This window comes from Eleutherodactylus coqui, chromosome 6 (assembly GCF_035609145.1).
Source record: "Eleutherodactylus coqui strain aEleCoq1 chromosome 6, aEleCoq1.hap1, whole genome shotgun sequence".
Classification (NCBI taxonomy): domain Eukaryota; kingdom Metazoa; phylum Chordata; class Amphibia; order Anura; family Eleutherodactylidae; genus Eleutherodactylus; species Eleutherodactylus coqui.
Window position 1 is genome coordinate 68,628,626 of NC_089842.1, and position 23,252 is coordinate 68,651,877.

The following is a 23,252-nucleotide window of genomic DNA, read 5'->3' on the forward strand; positions in this document are numbered from 1 at the left end:
CCCACACTGCATGCCCCAGTCAGACTGGGGTTCTTTACAAGTGGACACATGTAGGTTAAACACCGTGTGCACCTACAGCATGGGTGGCTCCCTGGAACCCACCGGCGATACACAAAAATATCCCATTGCATTGCCCAACACAGCTGAGGTAGTAATGTCGTGCTTAATGCAGGTGGGCTTCGGCCCACACTGCATGCCCCAGTCAGACTGGGGTTCTTTACAAGTGGAAACAGATGCATTTATAATTCCCTGTGGACGCACAGCATGGGTGGCTCCCTGGAACCCACCGGCGGTACATAAAAATATCCCATTGCATTGCCCAACACAGCAGATGTAACGTCAGCTGTAATGCAGGTGGGCTAAAAATTCATTTGATTACACTGTAGGCGAGGGCCCACAAAAATTGCTGTATCAACAGTACTAATGTACATCCAAAAAATTGGCCATGGCCAACCAAGAGGGCAGGTGAAACCCATTAATCGCTTTGGTTAATGTGGCTTAAGTGGTAACTAGGCCTGGAGGCAGCCCAGTTTAACTAAAAATTGGTTCAAGTTAAGGTTTCAACGCTTTTAAGAGCATTGAAACATATAAAAATTGTTTCGAAAAATTAGATGAGTGAGCCTTGTGGCCCTAAGAAAAATTGCCCGTTCAGCGTGATTATGTGAGGTTTCAGGAGGAGGAGCAGGAGGAGGAATATTAGACACAGATTGATGAAGCAGAAATGTCCCCGTTTTGGATGGTGAGAGAGAACGTAGCTTCCATCCGCGGGTGCAGCCTACGTATTGCTTACGTATCGCTGCTGTCCGCTGGTGGAGAAGAGAAGTCTGGGGAAATCCAGGCTTTGTTCATCTTGATGAGTGTTAGCCTGTCGGCACTGTCGGTTGACAGGCTGGTGCGCTTATCTGTGATGATTCCCCCAGCCGCACTAAACACCCTCTCCGACAAGACGCTAGCCGCAGGACAAGCAAGCACCTCCAGGGCATACAGCGCTAGTTCAGGCCACGTGTCCAGCTTCGACACCCAGTAGTTGTAGGGGGCAGAGGCGTCACGGAGGACGGTCGTGCGATCGGCTACGTACTCCCTCACCATCCTTTTACAGTGCTTCCGCCGACTCAGCCTTGATTGGGGAGCGGTGACACAGTCTTGCTGGGGAGCCATAAAGCTGGCCAGGCCCTTAAAGACTGTTGCACTGCCTGGGCTGTACATGCTGCTCGATCTACGCACCTCCCCTGCTACCTGGCCCTCGGAACTGCGCCTTCTGCCACTACCGCTGTTGGATGGGAATTTTACCATCAGCTTGTCCGCCAGGGTCCTGTGGTATAGCAACACTCTCGAACCCCTTTCCTCTTCGGGAATGAGACTGGGAAGGTTCTCCTTATAGCGTGGGTCGAGCAGTGTGTACACCCAGTAATCCGTAGTGGCCAGAATGCCTGCAACGCGAGGGTCACGAGAAAGGCATCCTAACATGAAGTCAGCCATGTGTGCCAGGGTACCCGTACGCAACACATGGCTGTCTTCACTAGGAAGATCACTTTCAGGATCCTCCTCCTCCTCATCCTCCTCAGGCCATACACGCTGAAAGGATGACAGGCAAGCAGCATGGGTACCGTCAGCAGTGGGCCAAGCTGTCTCTTCCCCCTCCTCCTCATCCTCCTCATGCTCCTCCTCCTCCTCCTGAACGCGCTGAGATATAGACAGGAGGGTGCTCTGACTATCCAGCGACATACTGTCTTCCCCCGGCTCTGTTTCCGAGCGCAAAGCGGCTGCCTTTATGGTTTGCAGGGAACTTTTCAAGATGCATAGCAGAGGAATGGTGACGCTAATGATTGCAGCATCGCCGCTCACCACCTGGGTAGACTGCTCAAAGTTTCGAAGGACCTGGCAGATGTCTGCCAACCAGGCCCACTCTTCTGAAAAGAATTGAGGAGGCTGACTCCCACTGCGCCGCCCATGTTGGAGTTGGTATTCCACTATAGCTCTACGCTGCTCATAGAGCCTAGCCAACATGTGGAGCGTAGAGTTCCACCGTGTGGGCACGTCGCACAGCAGTCGGTGCACTGGCAGATTAAACCGATGTTGCAGGGTGCGCAGGGTGGCAGCGTCCGTGTGGGACTTGCGGAAATGTGCGCAGAGCCGGCGCACCTTTACGAGCAGGTCTGACAAGCGTGGGTAGCTTTTCAGAAAGCGCTGAACCACCAAATTAAAGACGTGGGCCAGGCATGGCACGTGCGTGAGGCTGCCGAGCTGCAGAGCCGCCACCAGGTTACGGCCATTGTTACACACGACCATGCCCGGTTGGAGGCTCAGCGGTGCAAGCCAACGGTCGGTCTGCTCTGTCAGACCCTGCAGCAGTTCGTGGGCCGTGTGCCTCCTATCTCCTAAGCTGAGTAGTTTCAGCACGGCCTGCTGACGCTTGCCCACCGCTGTGCTGCCACGCCGCGCGACACCGACTGCTGGCGACGTCCTGCTGCTGCTGACACATCTAGATTGCGAGACAGAGGTTGAGGAGGAGGAGGAGGGTGCTTTAGTGGAAGAAGCATACACCGCCGAACATACCACCACCGTGCTGGGGCCCGCAATTCTGGGGGTGGGTAGGACGTGAGTGGTCCCAGGCTCTGACTCTGTCCCAGCCTCCACTAAATTCACCCAATGTGCCGTCAGGGAGATGTAGTGGCCCTGCCCGCCTGTGCTTGTCCACGTGTCCGTAGTTAAGTGGACCTTGCCACTAACCGCATTGGTGAGGGCGCGTACAATGTTGCGGGAGACGTGGTCGTGCAGGGCTGGGACGGCACATCGGGAAAAGTAGTGGCGACTGGGAACTGAGTAGCGCGGGGCCGCCGCCGCCATCATAGCTTTGAAGGACTCCGTTTCCACAACCCTATACGGCAGCATCTCAAGGCTGATAAATTTGGCTATGTGGACGGTTAACGATTGAGCGTGCGGGTGCGTGGCGGCGTACTTGCGCTTGCGCTCCAACAGTTGCGCTAGCGACGGCTGGACTGTGCAGTGCGAGACATTGCTGGATGGGGCCGAGGACAGCGGATGTGAGGGTGTGGGTGCAGGCCATGAGACGGTCGTGCCTGTGTCCTGAGAGGGGGGTTGGATCTCAGTGGCAGGTTGGGGCACAGGGGGAGAGGCAGCGGTGCAAACCGGAGGCGGTGAACGGCCTTCGTCCCACCTTGTGGGGTGCTTGGCCATCATATGTCTGCGCATGCTGGTGGTGGTCAGGCTGTTGGTGGTGGCTCCCCGGCTGATCTTGGCGCGACACAGGTTGCACACCACTGTTCGTCGGTCGTCAGGAGTCTCGGTGAAAAACTGCCAGACCTTTGAGCACCTCGGCCTCTGCAGGGTGGCATGGCGCGAGAGTGTGCTTTGGGAAACACTTGGTGGATTATTCGGTCTGGCCCTGCCTCTACCCCTGGCCACCGCACTGCCTCTTGCAACCTGCCCTGCTGCTGCCCGTGCCTCCCCCTCTGAAGACCTGTCCTGTGTAGGCGTTGCACACCAGGTGGGGTCAGTCACCTCATCGTCCTGCTGCTCTTCCTCCGAATCCTCTGTGCGCTGCTCCCTCGGACTTACTGCCCTTACTACTACCTCACTGCAAGACAACTGTGTCTCATCGTCATCGTCCTCCTCACCCACTGAAAGGTCTTGAGACAGTTGCCGGAAGTCCCCAGCCTCGTCCCCCGGACCCCGGGAACTTTCCAATGGTTGGGCATCAGTGACGATAAACTCCTCTGGTGATAGAGGAACCACTGCTGCCCAATCTGAGCAGGGGCCCGAGAAAAGTTCCTGGGAGTGTTCCCGCTCCTGAGCATGTGTCATTGTAGTGGAGTGAGGAGGCTGGGAGGAAGGAGGAGCAGCAGACAGAGGATTCGGATTTGCAGCAGTGGACGGCGCAGAACTGTGGCTGGACGATAGGTTGCTCGAAGCACTTTCTGCCATCCAGGACAGGACCTGCTCACACTGCTCATTTTCTAATAAAGGTCTCCCGCGTGGACCCATTAATTGGGCGATGAATGTGGGGACGCCAGAAACGTGCCTCTCTCCTAATCGCGCAGCAGTCGGCTGCGACACACCTGGATCAGGAGCTCGGCCTGTGCCCACACCCTCACTTGGCCCTCCGCGTCCTCGGCCGCGTCCACGTCCTCTAGGCCTACCCCTACCCCTCAGCATGCTGTATTACCAGTGATTTGATTTCCCAGGCAGGAAATAAATTGGCGCAAGCCTGCAGGTCAAATATAATTTTTTCGCTTTTTTGCAAAGGGAAGGCCCCACTGCGTATATTCAATGAACAATACGTTTAATAACTGTGGTGTGGCCCTGAAAAAGTGTCACACAACTTTAGTGTAGCAGAGTTATTAACTCTGGCAGAGCAGGTATTTGCCAGTCAGGAAAGACAATGGCGCAAGCCTGCAGTAAACCGTAGCTGGTTGCGTCTGATTTTTGTACGTTCTCCACGCAGCACACACGTACACGGAGACCTTAGGACTGACACAGGCAGGCCAAATATAATTTTTTCGCTTTTTTGCAAAGGGAAGGCCCCACTGCGTATATTCAATGAACAATACGTTTAATAACTGTGGTGTGGCCCTGAAAAAGTGTCACACAACTTTAGTGTAGCAGAGTTATTAACTCTGGCAGAGCAGGTATTTGCCAGTCAGGAAAGACAATGGCGCAAGCCTGCAGTAAACCGTAGCTGGTTGCGTCTGATTTTTGTACGTTCTCCACGCAGCACACACGTACACGGAGACCTTAGGACTGACACAGGCAGGCCAAATATAATTTTTTCGCTTTTTTGCAAAGGGAAGGCCCCACTGCGTATATTCAATGAACAATACGTTTAATAACTGTGGTGTGGCCCTGAAAAAGTGTCACATAACTTTAGTGTAGCAGAGTTATTAACTCTGGCAGAGCAGGTATTTGCCAGTCAGGAAAGACAATGGCACAAGCCTGCAGTAAACCGTAGCTGGTTGCGTCTGATTTTTGTACGTTCTCCACGCAGCACACACGTACACAGAGACCTTAGGACTGACACAGGCAGGCCAAATATAATTTTTTCGCTTTTTTGCAAAGGGAAGGCCCCACTGCGTATATTCAATGAACAATAACTGTGTTGTGGCCCTGCCTACACAATTCTGTCCCTGTAGTATCAATGGAGGGTGCAATGCTCTGCACAGACGATTTTTAGAAAAAAAAAAATATGCAGCACTGCTAACAGCAGCCAGCACAGTACTGCACATGGTTAAATTTGGCCCTAGAAAGGACCGTTGAGGTTCTTGAAGGCTACACTCACTCCTAACACTCTCCCTGCCTAAGCACCACTTCTGTCCCTAATGCCGGGTGCAATGCTCTGCACTGCCGATTTTGAGGAAAAAAAAAAAACCACTGCTAGCAGCAGCCTGCACACAGGTAGATGTGGCCCTAAGAAGGACCTTTGGGGTTCTTGAAGCCTACACTAACTCCTAACACTCTCCCTACAGCAGCTCCAGCACGATACCACTGTCCCTCAGCTAACTCACAAGGCATGTGTGGCGAGCCGCGGGAGGGGCCGACTTTTATACTCAGGTGACATCTGATCTTCCCAGCCACTCACAGCAGGGGGGTGGTATAGGGCTTGAACGTCACAGGGGGAAGTTGTAATGCCTTCCCTGTCTTTCAATTGGCCAGAAAAGCGCGCTAACGTCCCAGAGAGGAAACTGAAAGTAACCAGAACACCGCGTGGTACTCGTTACGAGTAACGAGCATCCCGAACACCCTAATATTTGCACGAATATCAAGCTCGGACGAGTACGTTCGCTCATCTCTAGTTATAACCACATATGAAATGTTTACTCACATTGCGGCTGCTTGCTTTTTTGAAAACATTGTTTTAGAATCTTATTTGGGCAGAGTTCAGTTTATAGATATTGGACAGGGTAAAAAGAGTTCCGTTTATCAGGCCTGATAAAATGATAAATATATCTCTTTGGTCTATTTCTTGGAATTTAATTTTGAGTATAATTGAATCTCTAAACGCCACTAGGACTCCCAGAGAATATTGTGGGGAATCTATTATGGGTAATAATCGGACAGGCGAATGCTGCGAAGTTGGTTTCCTGAATACATACAATGTCAGCATTAGCCCTCAGTTTCTTTCCACAAAGATGCACTTTTGAAGAGTGAATTCAGCCTGCTTGCGTTCAGTGAGTAAATGTTTACTGCCATACCAAAAATACAGGAGATGCATATATGGATTAGGACAGTCCCATGAGTCTTCTAAAACTGGAAGAGAAGGAAAAAAGGAAGAATCAACTTAACAAATTGAAGATAGTACCGAATGGTAATAAAGGAGTTTGGGGACTCCATTCGACCCAGGGGAAACACGGCAGGTGGTAATTAGGAAAAGCAAGACCTATGTAGGACTTGTGTGGTATGTGGCAGGGAGCAACAAGTTCGCCTAGTTGGCGCAAGGGTGCTCCCCCAATTTTGTGAAACAAAAATGTGCTTTGATGGGACCTATGTTACCATGCAGGGCGGCACGGGGTCCCGCGGTCGTCGCGCGGCGCTCCGGCGGCCTGGAGCTCTGTGTCGGGGCTCTCCCAGCGGCTTGCGGCGGCGTGTCCGCCCGTAGGGTGCCGCACGCACTCCTCCATCCTTCTTATACAGCAGTGGGAGGAGTTGCCTCCTCCCACTCTCTGCCCCTGGGCGGAGCTTTGTGGTTAAAAGACTGGCAGTGATTTGAGCTCACTGCCAGTTATTGGTTCTGCTTGCATCTAGTCAGTCTGTCTGCAGTTACTCTCAGCCAGTCCCTAGTTGTCTGTCAGCTTCCTTCTAGTTACCTATTGCTCAGTCTTGTTCCTGTTGGTTTTTTCCATCTGCCTCCTCTGTCGGCACTTTTTCCCCCCATTAGGTAGTTTCCTCTTGTCAGTCGCCAGGTCCCTAGCCAGCGCAGGGACCGCCGTCCAGTTGTCCGCCTGGGTTTAGCCAGGACCGAGGCAAGTAGGCAGGGACAGTGGGGTGCGGGAAGTTCAGGGCACCCCACCTGGCGCTCGGGGGGTCAGAGTGCCGTAACAACCTAGTTATCATGATTTTTCTTATGTAGTCGATCTAGGTCTCCTGACAGTGCTGGTTTGTTGTGGATCTGAGAAAGCATAATGGGAGTCAATCAGCCAGTTATAAGAGTTGGACAACTCTCCAATTTTATTTTCAGTATGATCAAATCTATGTTCCATTTTAATTGCAGTAGCTTTACATGAAGACGTTAAGGAGTTAAAAATATCTTGCATAGCACCATCATCATCTCTTTAAGATAAGCTTCTGAAGCAGGCTGGGCAGAAGAAGGGTTAGTTGAGAGGGAATCATCCCTGCATGTGGGGAAAGATTCATTAACGATCTGTTCCTTTTTGGGGTGCTGCTTAGCAGGGCTGGCTGTGGGAGAGCCATCCTGCTGTACATGTGGCTCCTGTCTGTCGGCCATTTTATGTGACTGCAAGGTAGTAGGAGGCTTACATCCCTGCAAGCTTATGGGGCACTCTTGCAGAGAGTTTATCTGCTCTGCCGGCTTGTCGCTATGCCGGGGAGCCGGCACCAAGACTTTTTCAAATATACCGCCTCTTGGGCTCTCACTTCCGCTATTTTGTGGCGATGCAGGAGATGTTGGGGACTCCGGCTAGGACATATTGGAGCTGCTGGCACTGCTTGCAATGGGAAGAAGTCCTGCATCTTGCTCGGCGGGGCATGGGATGGATGTCGGCTTGTCATTTTAATGGTGAGTGAAGGTCTGGGGATTCAGATGCTGTTGGGTCTTGCCGTCAGTAGCTGTAGTGGTTGCTTTGAGAGTTATTCCTCATGGCGCTCATTAGTTAAGTGGCCATTGCAGAGCTCATCAAGGCCATGGACCCCTTAAATTTTTCATGCTCTTTAACAATAAGAACTTTTTCCTTTTTTGTATATTCTTAACTACCTTCACAACCTTTTCTTCAGTCTATTCCTTAACTGGCCCTTTCTATTTAACTGGCATATCTTCAGGTCCTTGTGTAGAGTTTGCCACTACTGACCTGGTTTTGCTACTCTTTGCAACTTTTTATATTATTTTCTTCACCTGTAACTTTTGATACCTCTTTTCCAGTCTCTGCTTCTTTAGTGGCCATCTTATCTCCAGCAGCCTCACCTTGTGCCTGCTCTTTGGTCTCTTGTAATTCAGAGGGTTTCTCAGCCCTCACTTTCTTACTGTCTTTACTAGTGTTTACAGAGGTGATTTTGTCCCTCAAGACTTTCTCCGTTTTCACAAACTGTTCACCTATAGTGTCCTGGTCACCTTCTAAGCAAAATCTGGCATGCTTCACTGCTTGTATCTCATTTTTAAGATTCTTCAACAAGGTCTTTTTAAATTTCTGCCTGACCTGGGTCCTAGACCTCTCTGGTTTTTGAACCTTTCATTGAGCAACACAACTACTTGATTCCCAGAATTTCATCTTTGTGCTTAAATTCTTGGCGAATCTTTGATTCACCACCTTTGTCTCTGACACCATATTCAGAGTGTGTTTCAAGGTTAGTGCTTCAGTCTCTTCCTTACAAACCCATTTCTCAGCACGCTCATCTTCAATGGCATATCTCACAGACCTGAGTTTTCTCTTCAGTAAGTCCCTATACACAGTTTGGCCTCAATCTGATGTCAGTGACCAAGCTACACAGTGACATCAAATGCCTGCTGAAGACTTGTTCCTTTATTGTTATCATATTTATCAAAAGCAGCTACTTTTCTTCATGCCGTTGACTTGTAGCTTTTAATTCTTTGAATTTGTCTTTTGCTCTTCAATAGAATCCAAGCATGCAGTATTCTTCTCCTTTATCTCTTCCAGACCTGGCATCTGAGCCTGAAGTGTTGAAATTTGCTTTCACAGGTTTCTCTTTGTTTCTGCATCTCCCTCTAACTGCTTGCAAAACACATTTCTGTTATCTTTCATTCTTTTCAGTTGTGCACTAAGGCCAAGCCTCTGGCATGCCCCTTTTTCAACAGCTTTTGAGACTCTTCACTTCCAATTCCACCTGCAGTCTATTCACCTTCTCGGACAACTCTGCCTGTACTCTGTCACCCTCAGTGATTTTTACTTGTAGCTCTTGAAACTACATATCTACCGTGTCTGTCTTGCATTCAGTGTAACACTTTCCTTCCAATAGCACTTTCAGCTTCTGGTCAGCCCAGTACATTCACTTTCCACAGGTTGTTTGGCCTCTTCCAAGGTTTCTTTCACCTTTTTAGTTTGCTCTGTTTGGACAGTTTCCACATAACTAGGGCATGATTCTGCTTCAGTACCTGGATCTGGGTTTTGTATCTTTCAGCTTCCTCTGTAACTCATGGAGTGCTTCTTTGGCTTCCTTGAAGTCCAGTATGTCTTTCAAGACCTTTGTTTTCTTCTCTGCCTGGCTGCAAGCAGCTTTCTCCTTTTCCATACTTTCTCATCTTTCTTCTCCATGGAGAATCCGAAGCGGGCCTGATTTTCCCCGTGGACATGAGGCCTTAGGAGTACAGTAGCTAAAGCACTCGTCTTAATATCCCTCACTGGTGAATATAGGTGCTCGCTCAGCTAGGACTGGATTCAAATCCAAAGGAGATTCCAATTAACATTAGTAATGCAGGACAGCAGGTTATGGTGCAAAAAAGTTTTCTTTATTCACTCATTCATCGTTAAAAAACTGCGATGTTTCAGCTACCGTCTGTAGCCTTTGTCAATCTTAGGAGTCAGTTCACATAGTGCAGTCTTCACTGCACCAACCTGCAGCATATTTGCACTATCTTTTCTAGTCTTTGTCTTTAGCTGGCACTTTACCACTGGAAACCCATGCATGCAAAGGTCCATTTGTAAACACCCCCAGCATGGCTGTTTTTGATTGCTTCCCTTGATAACTGCCATCTTTGCTGCACGGTCCCATACAGACAAAATCAAGTCCACCAACTTGGTTTCACCATTTTTTGGATCTTTGATGATGCCCCAAGTTAATCACCCTTTCAGCCTCCTGGTCCTTTAAAAGCCACTTGCAGTTTTGTGCACCATTTTCTGCCAGCACATCCTCCACCGTATGTAGTAATGTCTAGGATTAACCATGAGGCAACTGGTAACAGTCCAATCATGTTAATTTATTCACACAGATGAAAACAATAAAGGAACAAGTGTTTGTATTCAGCAAACAGAAATGCAATGTCCTTCACACAATTTAGTAGTCACAGCAGCCGCAAGAGTAACTGTAGCAGTATTGGGAGGAGGGGTAGTAGCCCTCACACAACTTTCCACAGGGACACTTCATTGAGCTTTCCAGAGCATATAATTTAGACTCCAGTCCAGGTCTCCCTCTGGCGTTCAGCCAACTTCCCCCTGAGTGTGGCAGGAACTCATACTTTTAGGTTTCTTCCTGCCATGCCTACAGGTTTGTCTCTAATTTCTGCAGCCTGGATCCTTGTCTACAGCCCTATACAGGCCATCTGTGTACTGCAGCACAACATTCCATTGAAAAGAGTAATGCATGTTCTGCTCTGGTGCTGCTTGCTTGCATGATGTTCTGGGTGGGATTACCTGTCTATTGGTGTGAACAGTGTCTCTGGGAACTATCCAAGGTGTTACACCTCACTGACAGGGAGGGCAGGCAATTAATATCCCTTATCACTGACTTAACTTTATGGCCACCCAAACAAAGCACTTCCTAAGGCCACATGGTCATCAAAGGCCTGGTAGTTGTGAGGGAGGAAGAGGCAAGGCGGGAGGATGGCAGTTCAGCTTTCCTAGGGTCTTAAATGGCGGCTGATGATATTGCATCAATCCTTATACCACAAACAACTACTTGTCCATGGTGTATTTCCCTTGTCTGTCCATTAATGGTTTCCTGTTTAGTGTATATGTTTAATCTACGGTGAGCCAAGCTCCTAGCTGTTGGCATAGGCCTGCCCCTATTGGGGCACCCAGATCCAAGGCAGGTCTCCTGGGGTTATGTTGTCTTGTTAGAATAGCAACTCACGAGACAACAGGGACCCTTGTCATGGGCTTGTGAGCTTGGCCATATTACTAACTAATACCTTGCATTTATTAGCTGTGTCATCTGCTTATGTGTGCTGGTATTATTGATAGTTTTTTTGACGTTTGTCTGTTGTTGGCTGTTTGCACGCATATCTGGTTTATCTGTTGTAGCATTAAATTTAGTTTGTTATTATCTGGTGTTTGAATTATTGTGTATGCACATTCTCTCCCTCCCTGTATGAACACAATCTTATATTTTGTGCTAGGTATGGTGGTCTAGAGCTCAGGGTGAATGTGACAGATGGACTTTGCCATAATATGGTTGCATTTTTTAAGGTCCTTTTCTTATGTACATCCGCATAAAACTAATAATGGAATTCTAATTGGCCATCTATGGTAGTCTATAAAGCACTCCCAGAGACAAGGCCTAATAGGCTTGTAGAGTACATAGCAATAGTAAGGTGTTGCATTCTATGAGCAATGAAAGCTGGCACAGTTCAAGTCCCATAATGAGACAAAAGTAAAAAAATAATATTTTTATAGTTATAATACTATATAATTCCCCTAAAGGGATATTCCAGGTAGGAACAATTATTATCTACCCACCAGATCACTGGAGGTCTGTATGAGGGACCCAGTCTCTAGTTCTTCATAGTTGTTGGACTGCGACTGTAAGGACTACGAAACAGAAACAGTGGCTGTCAAGCATGATTTCTGTTTCTCTAACACTTCATGCAGGGGTGGGATTCAACTGGTTGCTGGCCAGATCCCACTCTAGTGTTACTGGGATACTGCTCCCAACTATTGATAGCAGTTTAGGGCAGCTTTGCATGTTTTTCTGCTACAAACTTACCCCCATCTCACCTCCCCATTCTCAAGCATTTGTAGTGGATGGAGGTATGGGGCTACTCACAAGACTATGGCAGCCTGTTGACAATGTCCTGCAATAGACATCAGCATCTCTATATTGCCAGTCAGAAGCTTAAAGGGGTTTTCCTGGCAAATACCATTGATGACCTATCCTCAGGATAGGTCCTCAATAGTTAGTAATCAGGGACCCGCCACTCAGGTTCGCCAGCAATCAGCTGATCCACAGACCGGCTGTCAGTGCAGCAGGTTCAGGAGTTTTCATCAGAGTCAGAAGTGAAAGCATCATTCAGCTCCCATTGATTTCAATAGCGTAAAGCAATTTGACACTTCCGCCTCTTATACCAATGATGAGGTCCTGCCCTGCTGTAGACCACAAGCTGTGGATCTCCAGTGATAAACTATTGATGAACTTTTCAAAGGATGGGTTATCAAGAGTTTTTGCTTGAAAAAAAACATCTAACTCTAATGCACCAGCTACTCCTTTGTGATGATGAATAATACACCTAACCCTCACATGTGCCTAAGTCCTGGACGCTGTATCTTCTGCCCGCAGCACACTTTGCCTGCAGCTAATTAAAATTCATGCAGTCTGTATGGTGTATAATGCATGCGTGGTGCACGTTTAGCATATGCCTATGTCTAGTTGCTCTTGCATGAAAAATATTGGGCATCTCTAATGTCTTTGTAGATAGAATACATGTATTCTATAGATGCATTAGATAGATGAACAATGTATGGGAGTATTTATATGTAGGGGTATTGAATACTGTGGCTGTACCAATTGAGCACTGAGTTATGGCATTAATAGAGTAGAATATGGGATATTAGTAAATTACTGAATTTATAGCATTAGGTTTTGTAAATTGTAATGCCCACATTGATCTTTTGCTCAAAATCAAAACCATTTACAACTTCCGGGATATTTGATTAACATTCTCTTGACTAAGGTGTATTCTAAATGGACACATTGACAAACACCTGACTGTATTTTTAGGAATATTAATAGAGATGAGCGAACGCGTTCGTCCGAGCTTGATATTCGTGCGAATATTAGGGTGTTCGGGATGTTCGTTATTCGTAACGAACACCATGCGGTGTTCTGGTTACTTTCACTTCCTTCCCTGAGACGTTAGCGCGCTTTTCTGGCCAATTGAAAGACAGGGAAGGCATTACAACTTCCCCCTGCAACGTTTAAGCCCTATACCACCCCCCTGCTGTGAGTGGCTGGCGAGATCAGGTGTTCGCCTAATATAAAAGTCGGCCCCTCCCGCGGCTCGCCTCAGATGCCTGGTGAATTAGATGAGGGACAGTGCTGTTTATACCGGAGCTGCTGTAGGGAAAGAATTGGTAGTTAGTGTAGGCTTCAAGACCCCCCAAAGGTCCTTATTAGGGCCACTGATAGCTGTGTGTTGGCTGCTGTTAGCAGTGGCATTTTTTTTTTCTCAAAATCGGCTCTGCAGAGCGTTGCACCTGGCATTAGGGACAGAAGTGCTGCATAGGCAGGGAGAGTGTTAGGAGTGAGTGTAGCCTTCAAGAACCTCAACGGTCCGTTCTAGGGCCATATTTATCCGTGTGCAGTACTGTCCAGGCTGCTGTTAGCTGTGCTGCATTTTTTTTGGGCTTCTCAAAATCGCCTCTGCAGAGCATTCCACCCTCCATTGATACTGCAGGGAAAGAATTGTATAGGCAGGGCCACAACACAGTTATTATTCATAGAATATACGCAGTGCTGCCTTTTGGTGGAAAAACAAGTGAAAACAAATCTATTTGTCCAGCCTGTGTCCGTCCTAAGGGCTGTGGACACGTGTGAGCTGCGTGAAAAACATTGCTAAATCATACGCACCCAGCTACGCTTTACTGCTGGCTTCGCCATTTGCTTTCCTTAATTGGGAAAAAAAATACCTGCTCTGCCAGAGTTATAATAACTCTGCTACCCTCACGTTCTGTGACACATTAGCAGGGACACAGCACAGTTATTAAACTTCTCATGTTCATTGAATATACGCAGTGCTGCCTTTTGGTGGAAAAACAAGTGAAAACAAATCTATTTGTCCAGCCTCTGTCCGTCCTTACGGGCGGTGGACACGTGTGAGCTGCGTGAAAAACATTGCTAAATCATACGCACCCAGCTACGCTTTACTGCTGGCTTCGCCATTTGCTTTCCTTAATTGGGAAAAAAAATACCTGCTCTGCCAGAGTTATAATAACTCTGCTACCCTCACGTTCTGTGACACATTAGCAGGGACACAGCACAGTTATTAAACTTAGATTATTCATTCACTAGAGGCAGTGGGGCCTTTCGTTTTCCAAAAAGGGAAAAAATTATATTTGGCCTGCAGTCTTGCGCCAATTTATTTCCTGCCTGTGAAATCAAATCACTGGTAATACAGCATGCTGAGGGGTAGGGGTAGGCCTAGAGGACGTGGACGCGGCCGAGGACGCGGAGGGCCAAGTCAGGGTGTGGGCACAGGCCGAGCTCCTGATCCCGGTGTGTCGCAGCCGACTGCTGCGCGATTCGGAGAGAGGCACGTTTCTGGCGTCCCCACATTCATCGCCCAATTAATGGGTCCACGCGGGAGACGGTTATTAGAAAATGAGCAGTGTGAGCAGGTCCTGTCCTGGATGGCAGAAAGTGCTTCGAGCAACCTATCGTCAACACGCAGTTCTGCGCCGTCCACTGCTGCAAATCCGAATCCTCTGTCTGCTGCTCCTCCTTCCTCCCAGCCTCCTCACTCCACTACAATGACACCTGCTCAGGAGCGGGAACACTCCCAGGAACTGTTCTCGGACCCCTGCTTAGATTGGGCAGCAGCAGTTCCTCTCCCACCAGAGGAGTTTATCGTCACTGATGCCCAACCATTCGAAAGTTCCCGGGGTCCGAGGGAAGAGGCTGGGGACTTCCGCCAACTGTCTCAACAACTTTCTGTGGGTGAGGAGGACGATGACGATCAGACACAGTTGTCTTGCAGTGAGGTAGTAGTAAGGGCAGTAAGTCCAAGGGAGCAGCGCACAGAGGATTCGGAGGAAGAGCAGCAGGACGATGAGGTGACTGACCCCACCTGGTGTGCAACGCTTACTCAGGAGGACATGTCTTCAGAGGGGGAGTCAAGGGCATCAGCAGGGCAGGTTGCAAGAGGCAGTGCAGTGGCCAGGGCCAGGGGTAGAGGCAGGGCCAGACCGAATAATCCACCAAGTGTTTCCCAAAGCGCCCCCTCGCGCCATGCCACCCTGCAGAGGCCGAGGTGCTCTAAGGTCTGGCAGTTTTTCACAGAGACGCCTGACGACCGACGAACAGTGGTGTGCAACCTTTGTTGCGCAAAGCTCAGCCGGGGAGCCAACACCAACAGCCTCACCACCACCACCATGCGCAGACATATGATGGCCAAGCACCCCACAAGGTGGGACGAAGGCCGTTCACCGCCTCCGGTTTGCACCCCTGCCTCTCCCCCTGTGCCCCAACCTGCCACTGAGATGCAACCCCCCTCTCAGGACACAGGCACTACCGCCTCATGGCCTGCACCCACACCCTCATCTCCGCTGTCCTCGGCCCCATCCAGCAGTGTAGTTCAGCGCACCGTTCAGCCGTCGCTTGCACAAGTGTTCGAGCGCAAGCGCAAGTACGCCGCCACGCACCCGCACGCTCAAACGTTAACCGTCCGCATAGCAAAATTCATCAGCCTTGAGATGCTGCCGTATAGGGTTGTGGAAACTGAGTCCTTCAAAAGTATCATGGAGGCGGCGGCCCCGCGCTACTCAGTTCCCAGTCGCCACTACTTTTCCCGATGTGCCGTCCCAGCCCTGCACGACCACGTCTCCCGCAACATTGTGCGCGCCCTCACCAACGCGGTTACTGCCACGGTCCACTTAACTACGGACACGTGGACAAGCACAGGCGGGCAGGGCCACTACATCTTCCTGACGGCACATTGGGTGAATTTAGTGGAGGCTGGGACAGAGTCAGAGCCTGGGACCGCTCACGTCCTACCCACCCCCAGAATTGCGGGCCCCAGCTCGGTGCTGGTATCTGCGGAGGTGTATGCTTCCTCCACTAAAGCACCCTCCTCCTCCTCCTCCTCCTCTGTCTCGCAATCAAGATGTGTTAGCAGCAGCATGTCGCCAGCAGTCGGTGTTGCGCGGTGTGGCAGCACAGCGGTGGGCAAGCGTCAGCAGGCCGTGCTGAAACTACTCAGCTTAGGCGATAAGAGGCACACGGCCCACGAACTGCTGCAGGGTCTGACAGAGCAGACCGACCGCTGGCTTTCGCCGCTGAGCCTCCAACCGGGCATGGTCGTGTGTGACAACGGGCGTAACCTGGTGGCGGCTCTGCAGCTTGGCAGCCTCACGCACGTGCCATGCCTGGCCCACGTCTTTAATTTGGTGGTTCAGCGGTTTCTGAAAAGCTACCCACGCTTGTCAGACCTGCTCGTAAAGGCGCGCCGGCTCTGCGCACATTTCCGCAAGTCCCACACGGACGCTGCCACCCTGCGCACCCTGCAACATCACTTTAAGCTGCCAGTGCACCGACTGCTGTGCGACGTGCCCACACGGTGGAACTCTACGCTCCACATGTTGGCCAGGCTCTATGAACAACGTAGAGCTATAGTCGAATACCAACTCCAACATGGGCGGCGCAGTGGGAGTCAGCCTCCTCAATTCCTTTCAGAAGAGTGGGCCTGGTTGGCAGACATCTGCCATGTCCTTGGTAATTTTGAGGAGTCTACCCAGGTGGTGAGCGGCGATGCTACAATCATTAGCGTCACCATTCCTCTGCTATGCATCTTGAGAAATTCCCTGCAAACCATAAAGGCAGCTGCTTTGCGCTCGGAAACGGGGGCGGGGGAAGACAGTATGCCGCTGGATAGTCAGGGCACCCTCCTGTCTATTTCTCAGCGCGTACAGGAGGAGGAGGAGGAGCATGAGGAGGATGAGGAGGAGGGGGAAGAGACAGCTTGGCCGCTGCTGACGGTACACCGGCTGATTGCCTGTCATCCTTTCAGCGTGTATGGCCTGAGGAGGAGGAGGAGGAGGAGGAGGATCCTGAAAGTGATCTTCCTAGTGAAGACAGCCATGTGTTGCGTACAGGTACCCTGGCACACATGGCTGACTTCATGTTAGGATGCCTTTCTCGTGACCCTCGCGTTGCACGCATTCTGGCCACTACGGATTACTGGGTGTACACACTGCTCGATCCACGGTATAAGGAGAACCTGCCCACTCTGATTCCCGAAGAGGAAAGGGGTTCGAGAGTGTTGCTATACCACAGGACCCTTGCGGACAAGCTGATGGTAAAATTCCCAGCCGACAGCGCTAGTGGCAGAAGGCGCAGTACCGAGGGCAAGGTAGCAGGGGATGTGCGTAGATCGAGCACCATGTACATCCCAGGCAGTGCAACAGTCTTTAAGGGCCTGGCCAGCTTTATGGCTCCCCACCAAGACTGTGTCACCGCTCCCCAGTCACGGCTGAGTCGGCGGGAGCACTGTAAAAGGATGGTGAGGGAGTACGTAGCGGATCGCACGACCATCCTTGGTGACGCCTCTGCCCCCTACAACTACTGGGTGTCGAAGCTGGACATGTGGCCTGAACTAGCGCTGTATGCCCTGGAGGTGCTTGCTTGTCCTGCGGCTAGCGTGTTGTCGGAGAGGGTGTTTAGTGCGGCTGGGGGAATCATCACAGATAAGCGTAGCCGCTTGTCAACCGACAGTGCCGACAGGCTAACACTCATCAAGATGAACAAAGGCTGGATTTCCCCAGACTTCTGTTCTCCACCAGCGGACAGCAGCGATACGTAAGCAATACGTAGGCTGCACCCGCGGATGGAAGCTACGTTCTCTCTCACCATCCAAAACGGGGACATTTCTGCTTCATCAATCTGTGTCTAATATTCCTCCTCCTCCTCCTCCTGCTCCTCCTCCTGAAACCTCACGTAATCACGCTGAACGGGCAATTTTTCTTAGGGCCACAAGGCTCACTCAAATAATTTTTCAGAACAATTTTTATAAGTTTCAATGCGCTTAAAAGCATTGGAACTATAACTTGAACCAATTTTTCGTTACACTGGGCTGCCTCCAGGCCTAGTTACCACTTAAGCCACATTAACCAAAGCGATTAATGGGTTTCACCTGCCCTCTTGGCTGGCCATGGCCAATTTTTGGGATGTACATTAGTACTGTTGATACAGCAATTTTTGTGGGCCCTCGCCTACAGTGTAATCAAATTAATTTTTAGGCCACCTGCATTACAGCTGACGTTACCTCAGCTGTGTTGGGCAATGCAATGGGATATTTTTATGTACCGCCGGTGGGTTCCAGGGAGCCACCCATGCTGTAGGTGCACACTGAGTTTTTAATACATCTGTACACTTCTAAAGAACCCGTCTGACTGGGGCATGCAGTGTGGGCCGAAGCCCACCTGTATTACGCACGATATTACTACCTCAGCTGTGTTGGGCAATGCAATGGGATATTTCTATGTACCGCCGGTGGCTTCCTGGCACCCACCCAGGCAGTGGGTCCACAGGGAGTTTAACCTACATGTGTCCACTTGTAAAGAACCCCAGTCTGACTGGGGCATGCAGTGTGGGCCGAAGCCCACCTGCATTAAGCACGACATTACTACCTCAGCTGTGTTGGGCAATGCAATGGGATATTTTTGTGTACCGCCGGTGGGTTCCAGGGAGCCACCCATGCTGTAGGTGCACACTGAGTTTTTAATACATCTGTACACTTCTAAAGAACCCGTCTGACTGGGGCATGCAGTGTGGGCCGAAGCCCACCTGTATTACGCACAACATTACTACCTCAGCTGTGTTGGGCAATGCAATGGGATATTTCTATGTACCGCCGGTGGCTTCCTGGCACCCACCCAGGCAGTGGGTCCACAGGGAGTTTAACCTACATGTGTCCACTTGTAAAGAACCCCAGTCTGACTGGGGCATGCAGTGTGGGCCGAAACCCACCTGCATTAACCCTTTCCAGTCCACTGTGTGACCTGTGAAGACATTAGGGTTTAAGGCTGTACAGCTCCGTTGTTGGTAGACGTCCGTCGGGGTTCTCTTACTGTATATTGCCAGCCTCTCTGCTGTCGGAGCCTATCCTACGTGTCAGCTCATGCAGTACTGGCTTTAGCCAGCATATAGCGCCGTTGTATAACAGCAGAAAAAGAGTAAGCCCCCTAGGAAAACCATATACAAATTGGATTGGAAAGGGTTAAGCACAACATTACTACCTCAGCTGTGTTGGGCAATGCAATGGGATATTTCTATGTACCGCCGGTGGCTTCCTGGCACCCACCCATGCTGTAGGTGCACACGGAGTTTTTACTACATCTGTACACTTATAAAGAACCCCAGTCAGACTGGGGCATGCAGTGTGGGCCGAAGCCCACCTGCATTAAGCACGACATTACTACCTCAGCTGTGTTGGGCAATGCAATGGGATATTTCTGTGTACCGCCGGTGGGTTCCAGGGAGCCACCCATGCTGTGGGTCGACAGGGACTTCACAATAGGGAGTTGTACCTGCCTGTGTCTATGAATTAAAAAGCCCGGTCTGACTGGGGCATGCAGACACCTTGACAGAATGAATAGTGTGTGGCACATAGGTTCCCCATTGCTATGCCCTCGTGTGCAGCTCCTGATGGCGGTGGCACAGGATTCTATTTCTCATTGCTTCTGTACAGCATTGTGGGCTATCGCTCCGCCACTTTTAAAGAGGGTCGCTGCCTAGCCGTGCCAACCTCTGCAGTGTGTGCCTGCGGTCCCTCGTCATGGCAGACGCAATTCTAAATAGACATGAGCGTGGTGTGGCATGAGGGCAGCTGAAGGCTGCCCAGGGACACTTTGGTGTGCGCTGTGGGGGGGAGGGGGGGCGGTTGGGCAGCATGTAACCCAGGAGAAGTGTCAGTGGAGTGTCATGCAGGCAGTGATTGTGCTTTGTTGGAGGTAGTGTGGTGCTTAGCAAAGGTATGCCATGCTAATGAGGGCTTTTCAGAAGTAAAAGTTGTTGGGAGGGGGGGGGGGGGGGCACTCTTGCCGGTATTGTGGCTTAATAGTGGGACCTGTGAACTTGAGATGCAGCCCAACACGTAGCCCCTCGCCTGCCCTATCCGTCACTGTGTCATTCCCATCACTTTCCTGAATTGCCCAGATTTTCACACATGAAAACCTTAGCGAGCATCGGCGAAATACAAAAATTTTCTGGTCGCCCATTGACTTCAATGGGGTTCGTTGTTCGAAACGAACCCTCGAGCATCACGGGAAGTTCGTTCCGAATAACGAACACCCGAACATTTTGGTGTTCGCTCATCTCTAAATATTAATGGGATACAGTTAAGAAAATGTATTTTGTGTAAAAATGCTGTATATTTTTGAAGTTTTCTATAAAGTTGTGAATGATACATTTGAACATTATAATTATATTCTACTTGATACTTAGGACGAGTAATCTGCTGCAGTATGCTTAGTGTGGCACAACTATACTATTTCAACAAGTAGGGAAACTGTATATAAAAATTTGAATCCCATCTGAGTTCATGTTTTGGATCCTTTTTCTATAGATGGGTAACAAAAATCGGAACGTAGTCATCAGGGGGGAACTAAAGGCCAAATGATCAAAATAAAATGCATAAAGGAAATGGAAGCTGATAAAGATGGCCTTTCAGATCTGAGTCCGTACAGAACTGCTCTTTACCCACATATAACAAGATGTACACTTGTTTCCAGACTGCCCCATACATCTATGTAGGAATCGTTTATGGTAATCATTTCTCCTTTCTAGCCTGATGTTAATTTTGTGATTTCTTTTAAGATGGAGTAAGCGGTGATACACTGCTTGATTTTGGCACTGGAGCCTCCATCTATCAACTTCTCTCTGCTTGTGAAGTGTTTAATGAAATCATTGTCTCAGATTTACTTGAACAAAACCGTGTTGAATTCCAAAAATGGCTGAAGAAGGATTCGGACGCTTTTGACTGGACTCACATTATCAAATATGTATGTGAGCTGGAAGGAAATTCTTCCAGGTACTGATTTCCTTTTTTTGAGTTTACACCTGCTTAATACATGACAAATGTGTAAGTGTATTTAATGCTGAAAAGCTACTGTAGCGTATATCATCTCAGTTTGGTTTTTTTCTGTTTTGTTTTTTGCAGGCCTAGTACTAATTCCTAGCAGTCAATCTGTTCACACATAACTGCAGTGTAAAACCATAAGGAAAAGAGAGCTTAAAGACATTATCAGAGAATGATATAAGATAGGTGCTGTAAGTGCAGCCTATGGAATTCCGATCCTAGGATGGGGAAATTCATATTAAAACCTCAGGGTGCAGGCAGCAAAACCAGGGCAAAGGCAGAGCCTAAAGCTACACTGTTCAGAACAGTGTAGCCCTACTCATGGACTCATCCCCTTTCTTGCAGTCTGCACATGAATTCTTCCTTCCTAGGATAAGTTTCAACCAGGTGCTCCAACAGCAGCTATTTTATAATAGTCGTGGACGTCTTTAACCCCTTAATGACGCGGCCCCTTTTTCTTTTTCCATTTTTGTTTTTTTCTCCCCCCTTCAAAAAAATCGTAACTCCTTTATTTATCCATCGATGTCGCTGTTTGAGGGCTTGTTTTTTGCGGGACGAGTTGCATTTTTCAATGGTGCCATTTAAAGTACCATATAATGTACTGAAAAACTTTTTAAAAATTCTAAGTGGAGTAAAATGAAAAACAAAATGACATTTCGACATCTTTCAGTGCGTCTTGTTTCTACGATGCACAAACTGCAACAAAAGCGACATGATAACTTTATTCTAATGATAATTTAGTCAGTGCGATTACTACGATACCAAACTTGTATAGGTTTTTTCTTACTATACTACTCTTTTTTTTTTTCAAAGACATTACATTTTTTTCAATTATTTTCATTTTGTGCGCACAATAACTTTTTTATTTTTCGGTCGACGTAGTTGAGCAAGGGCTCATTTTTTGTGGGATGTCCTGTAGTTTCTGATAGTTTCAATTTGGAATTTATACGACTTTTTGATCGCTTTTTATTGCGTTTTTTCTGGGAGACAGGGTAACTAAAAAAAGTGCATTTCTGGCGTTCTTTATTTATTTTTTTTTCGGACGACGTTCACAGTGCAGGGTAAATAATGCACTACTTTGATAGACGGACTTTTCCAGACGTGGTGATACCAAATATGTATTTTTATTTTATGATTTAGATTTTTTAATAATAGATATGGCAAAGGGGGGGGGGGGTGATTTAAACTTTTATAACTTTTTAAAAAAAACGTATTTGATTTTTTTTTTATTTTTACTTTACTTTGAAGTCCCGCTGGGGGACTTTAACATGCGATGCTTTGATCGATCCTGCAGTATGACGTAATGCTCTAGCATTACGTCATACTGCTATTTAAAAGGTAGTCTATCAAGCCACCCCATGGGAATGGCTTGATAGACAGTCTGGTAAGGCAGCCCTGGGGCCTTTCAGAAGGACGCTGGCAGCCATGACAGCTGCACGGCTTCCCCGATCTCACCGCAGGGGGGGCCGTGCAGGACTCCCGAACATCGTTCGGGGCATTTAAATGGTTAATAGTCGCGATTGCCTGCGGGTGTCAGCTGTAATAAAAAGCTGACGCCTGCGCTGTATGAAGCGAGGTTGCCCCGCAACCTCTCTTCATGCATACCCCACCGCTCCATGATGTACCTATACGTCATGGAGCAGGAAGGGGATAAAGCTTTATTCACACATCAGCATTTTGTAAGACAAAACCAAGAGTGAAATATACAGAGAAAATATAATGGAAAGATGTGCATTTATTCCTTATTTTGGACCAGCTCCTGGCTTTTGTTTACAAAATACTGATGAAAAATATTGACATATGACTAAAGCCTAAGGCTGGATTCACACGAACGTATATCGGCTCGGTTTTCACGCTGAGCCGATATACGTCATCTCTCTCTGTGGGGGGGGGGGGGGAGGCTGGAAGAGCCAGGAGCAGTGCTCTGAGCTCCCACCCCCTCTCTGCCTCCTCTCCGCCCCTCTGCACTATTTGAAATGGGGAGAGGCGGGAAAGGGGCGGGGCCAATTCTCTAAACTTAGCCCTGCCCCATCCCACCTCCTTTCATTGCAAATAGTGCAGAGGGGTGGAGAGGGGGTGGAGAGGAGGCAGAGAGGGGGCGGGAGCTCAGTTCCTGCTCCTGGCTCTTCCATTTCCCCCCCGCAGATGAGGGCACTGCATATCGGCTCGGCGTGAAAACCCAGCCGATATACTTTCTTGTGAATCCAGCCCAAGCCTGTGTGTGTGTTGGGGGTAATGGGGTTGGGCTACTTTAGATTTCCTTTTCGGCAAAGATTATCATGCAGCTTTGTTGGCCCAGAAAAAAAGACTGAAGTTGGACTTTTAA

At 49.0% G+C, this 23,252-nt stretch overlaps 1 protein-coding gene across 5 annotated transcripts in view; it reads left to right on the forward strand.

Moving 5' to 3' along the window:
• Positions 1-23,252, forward strand: part of LOC136632207 (nicotinamide N-methyltransferase-like) — a 48,320-nt gene that overhangs the window by 15,325 nt on the left and 9,743 nt on the right. For all 5 annotated transcript variants that reach the window (XM_066606935.1, XM_066606934.1, XM_066606932.1 and 2 more), the window contains one exon: positions 20,665-20,878. In XM_066606935.1, coding sequence (XP_066463032.1) covers positions 20,665-20,878 — 214 coding nt within the window. The remainder of the gene's footprint in view (positions 1-20,664; positions 20,879-23,252) is intronic.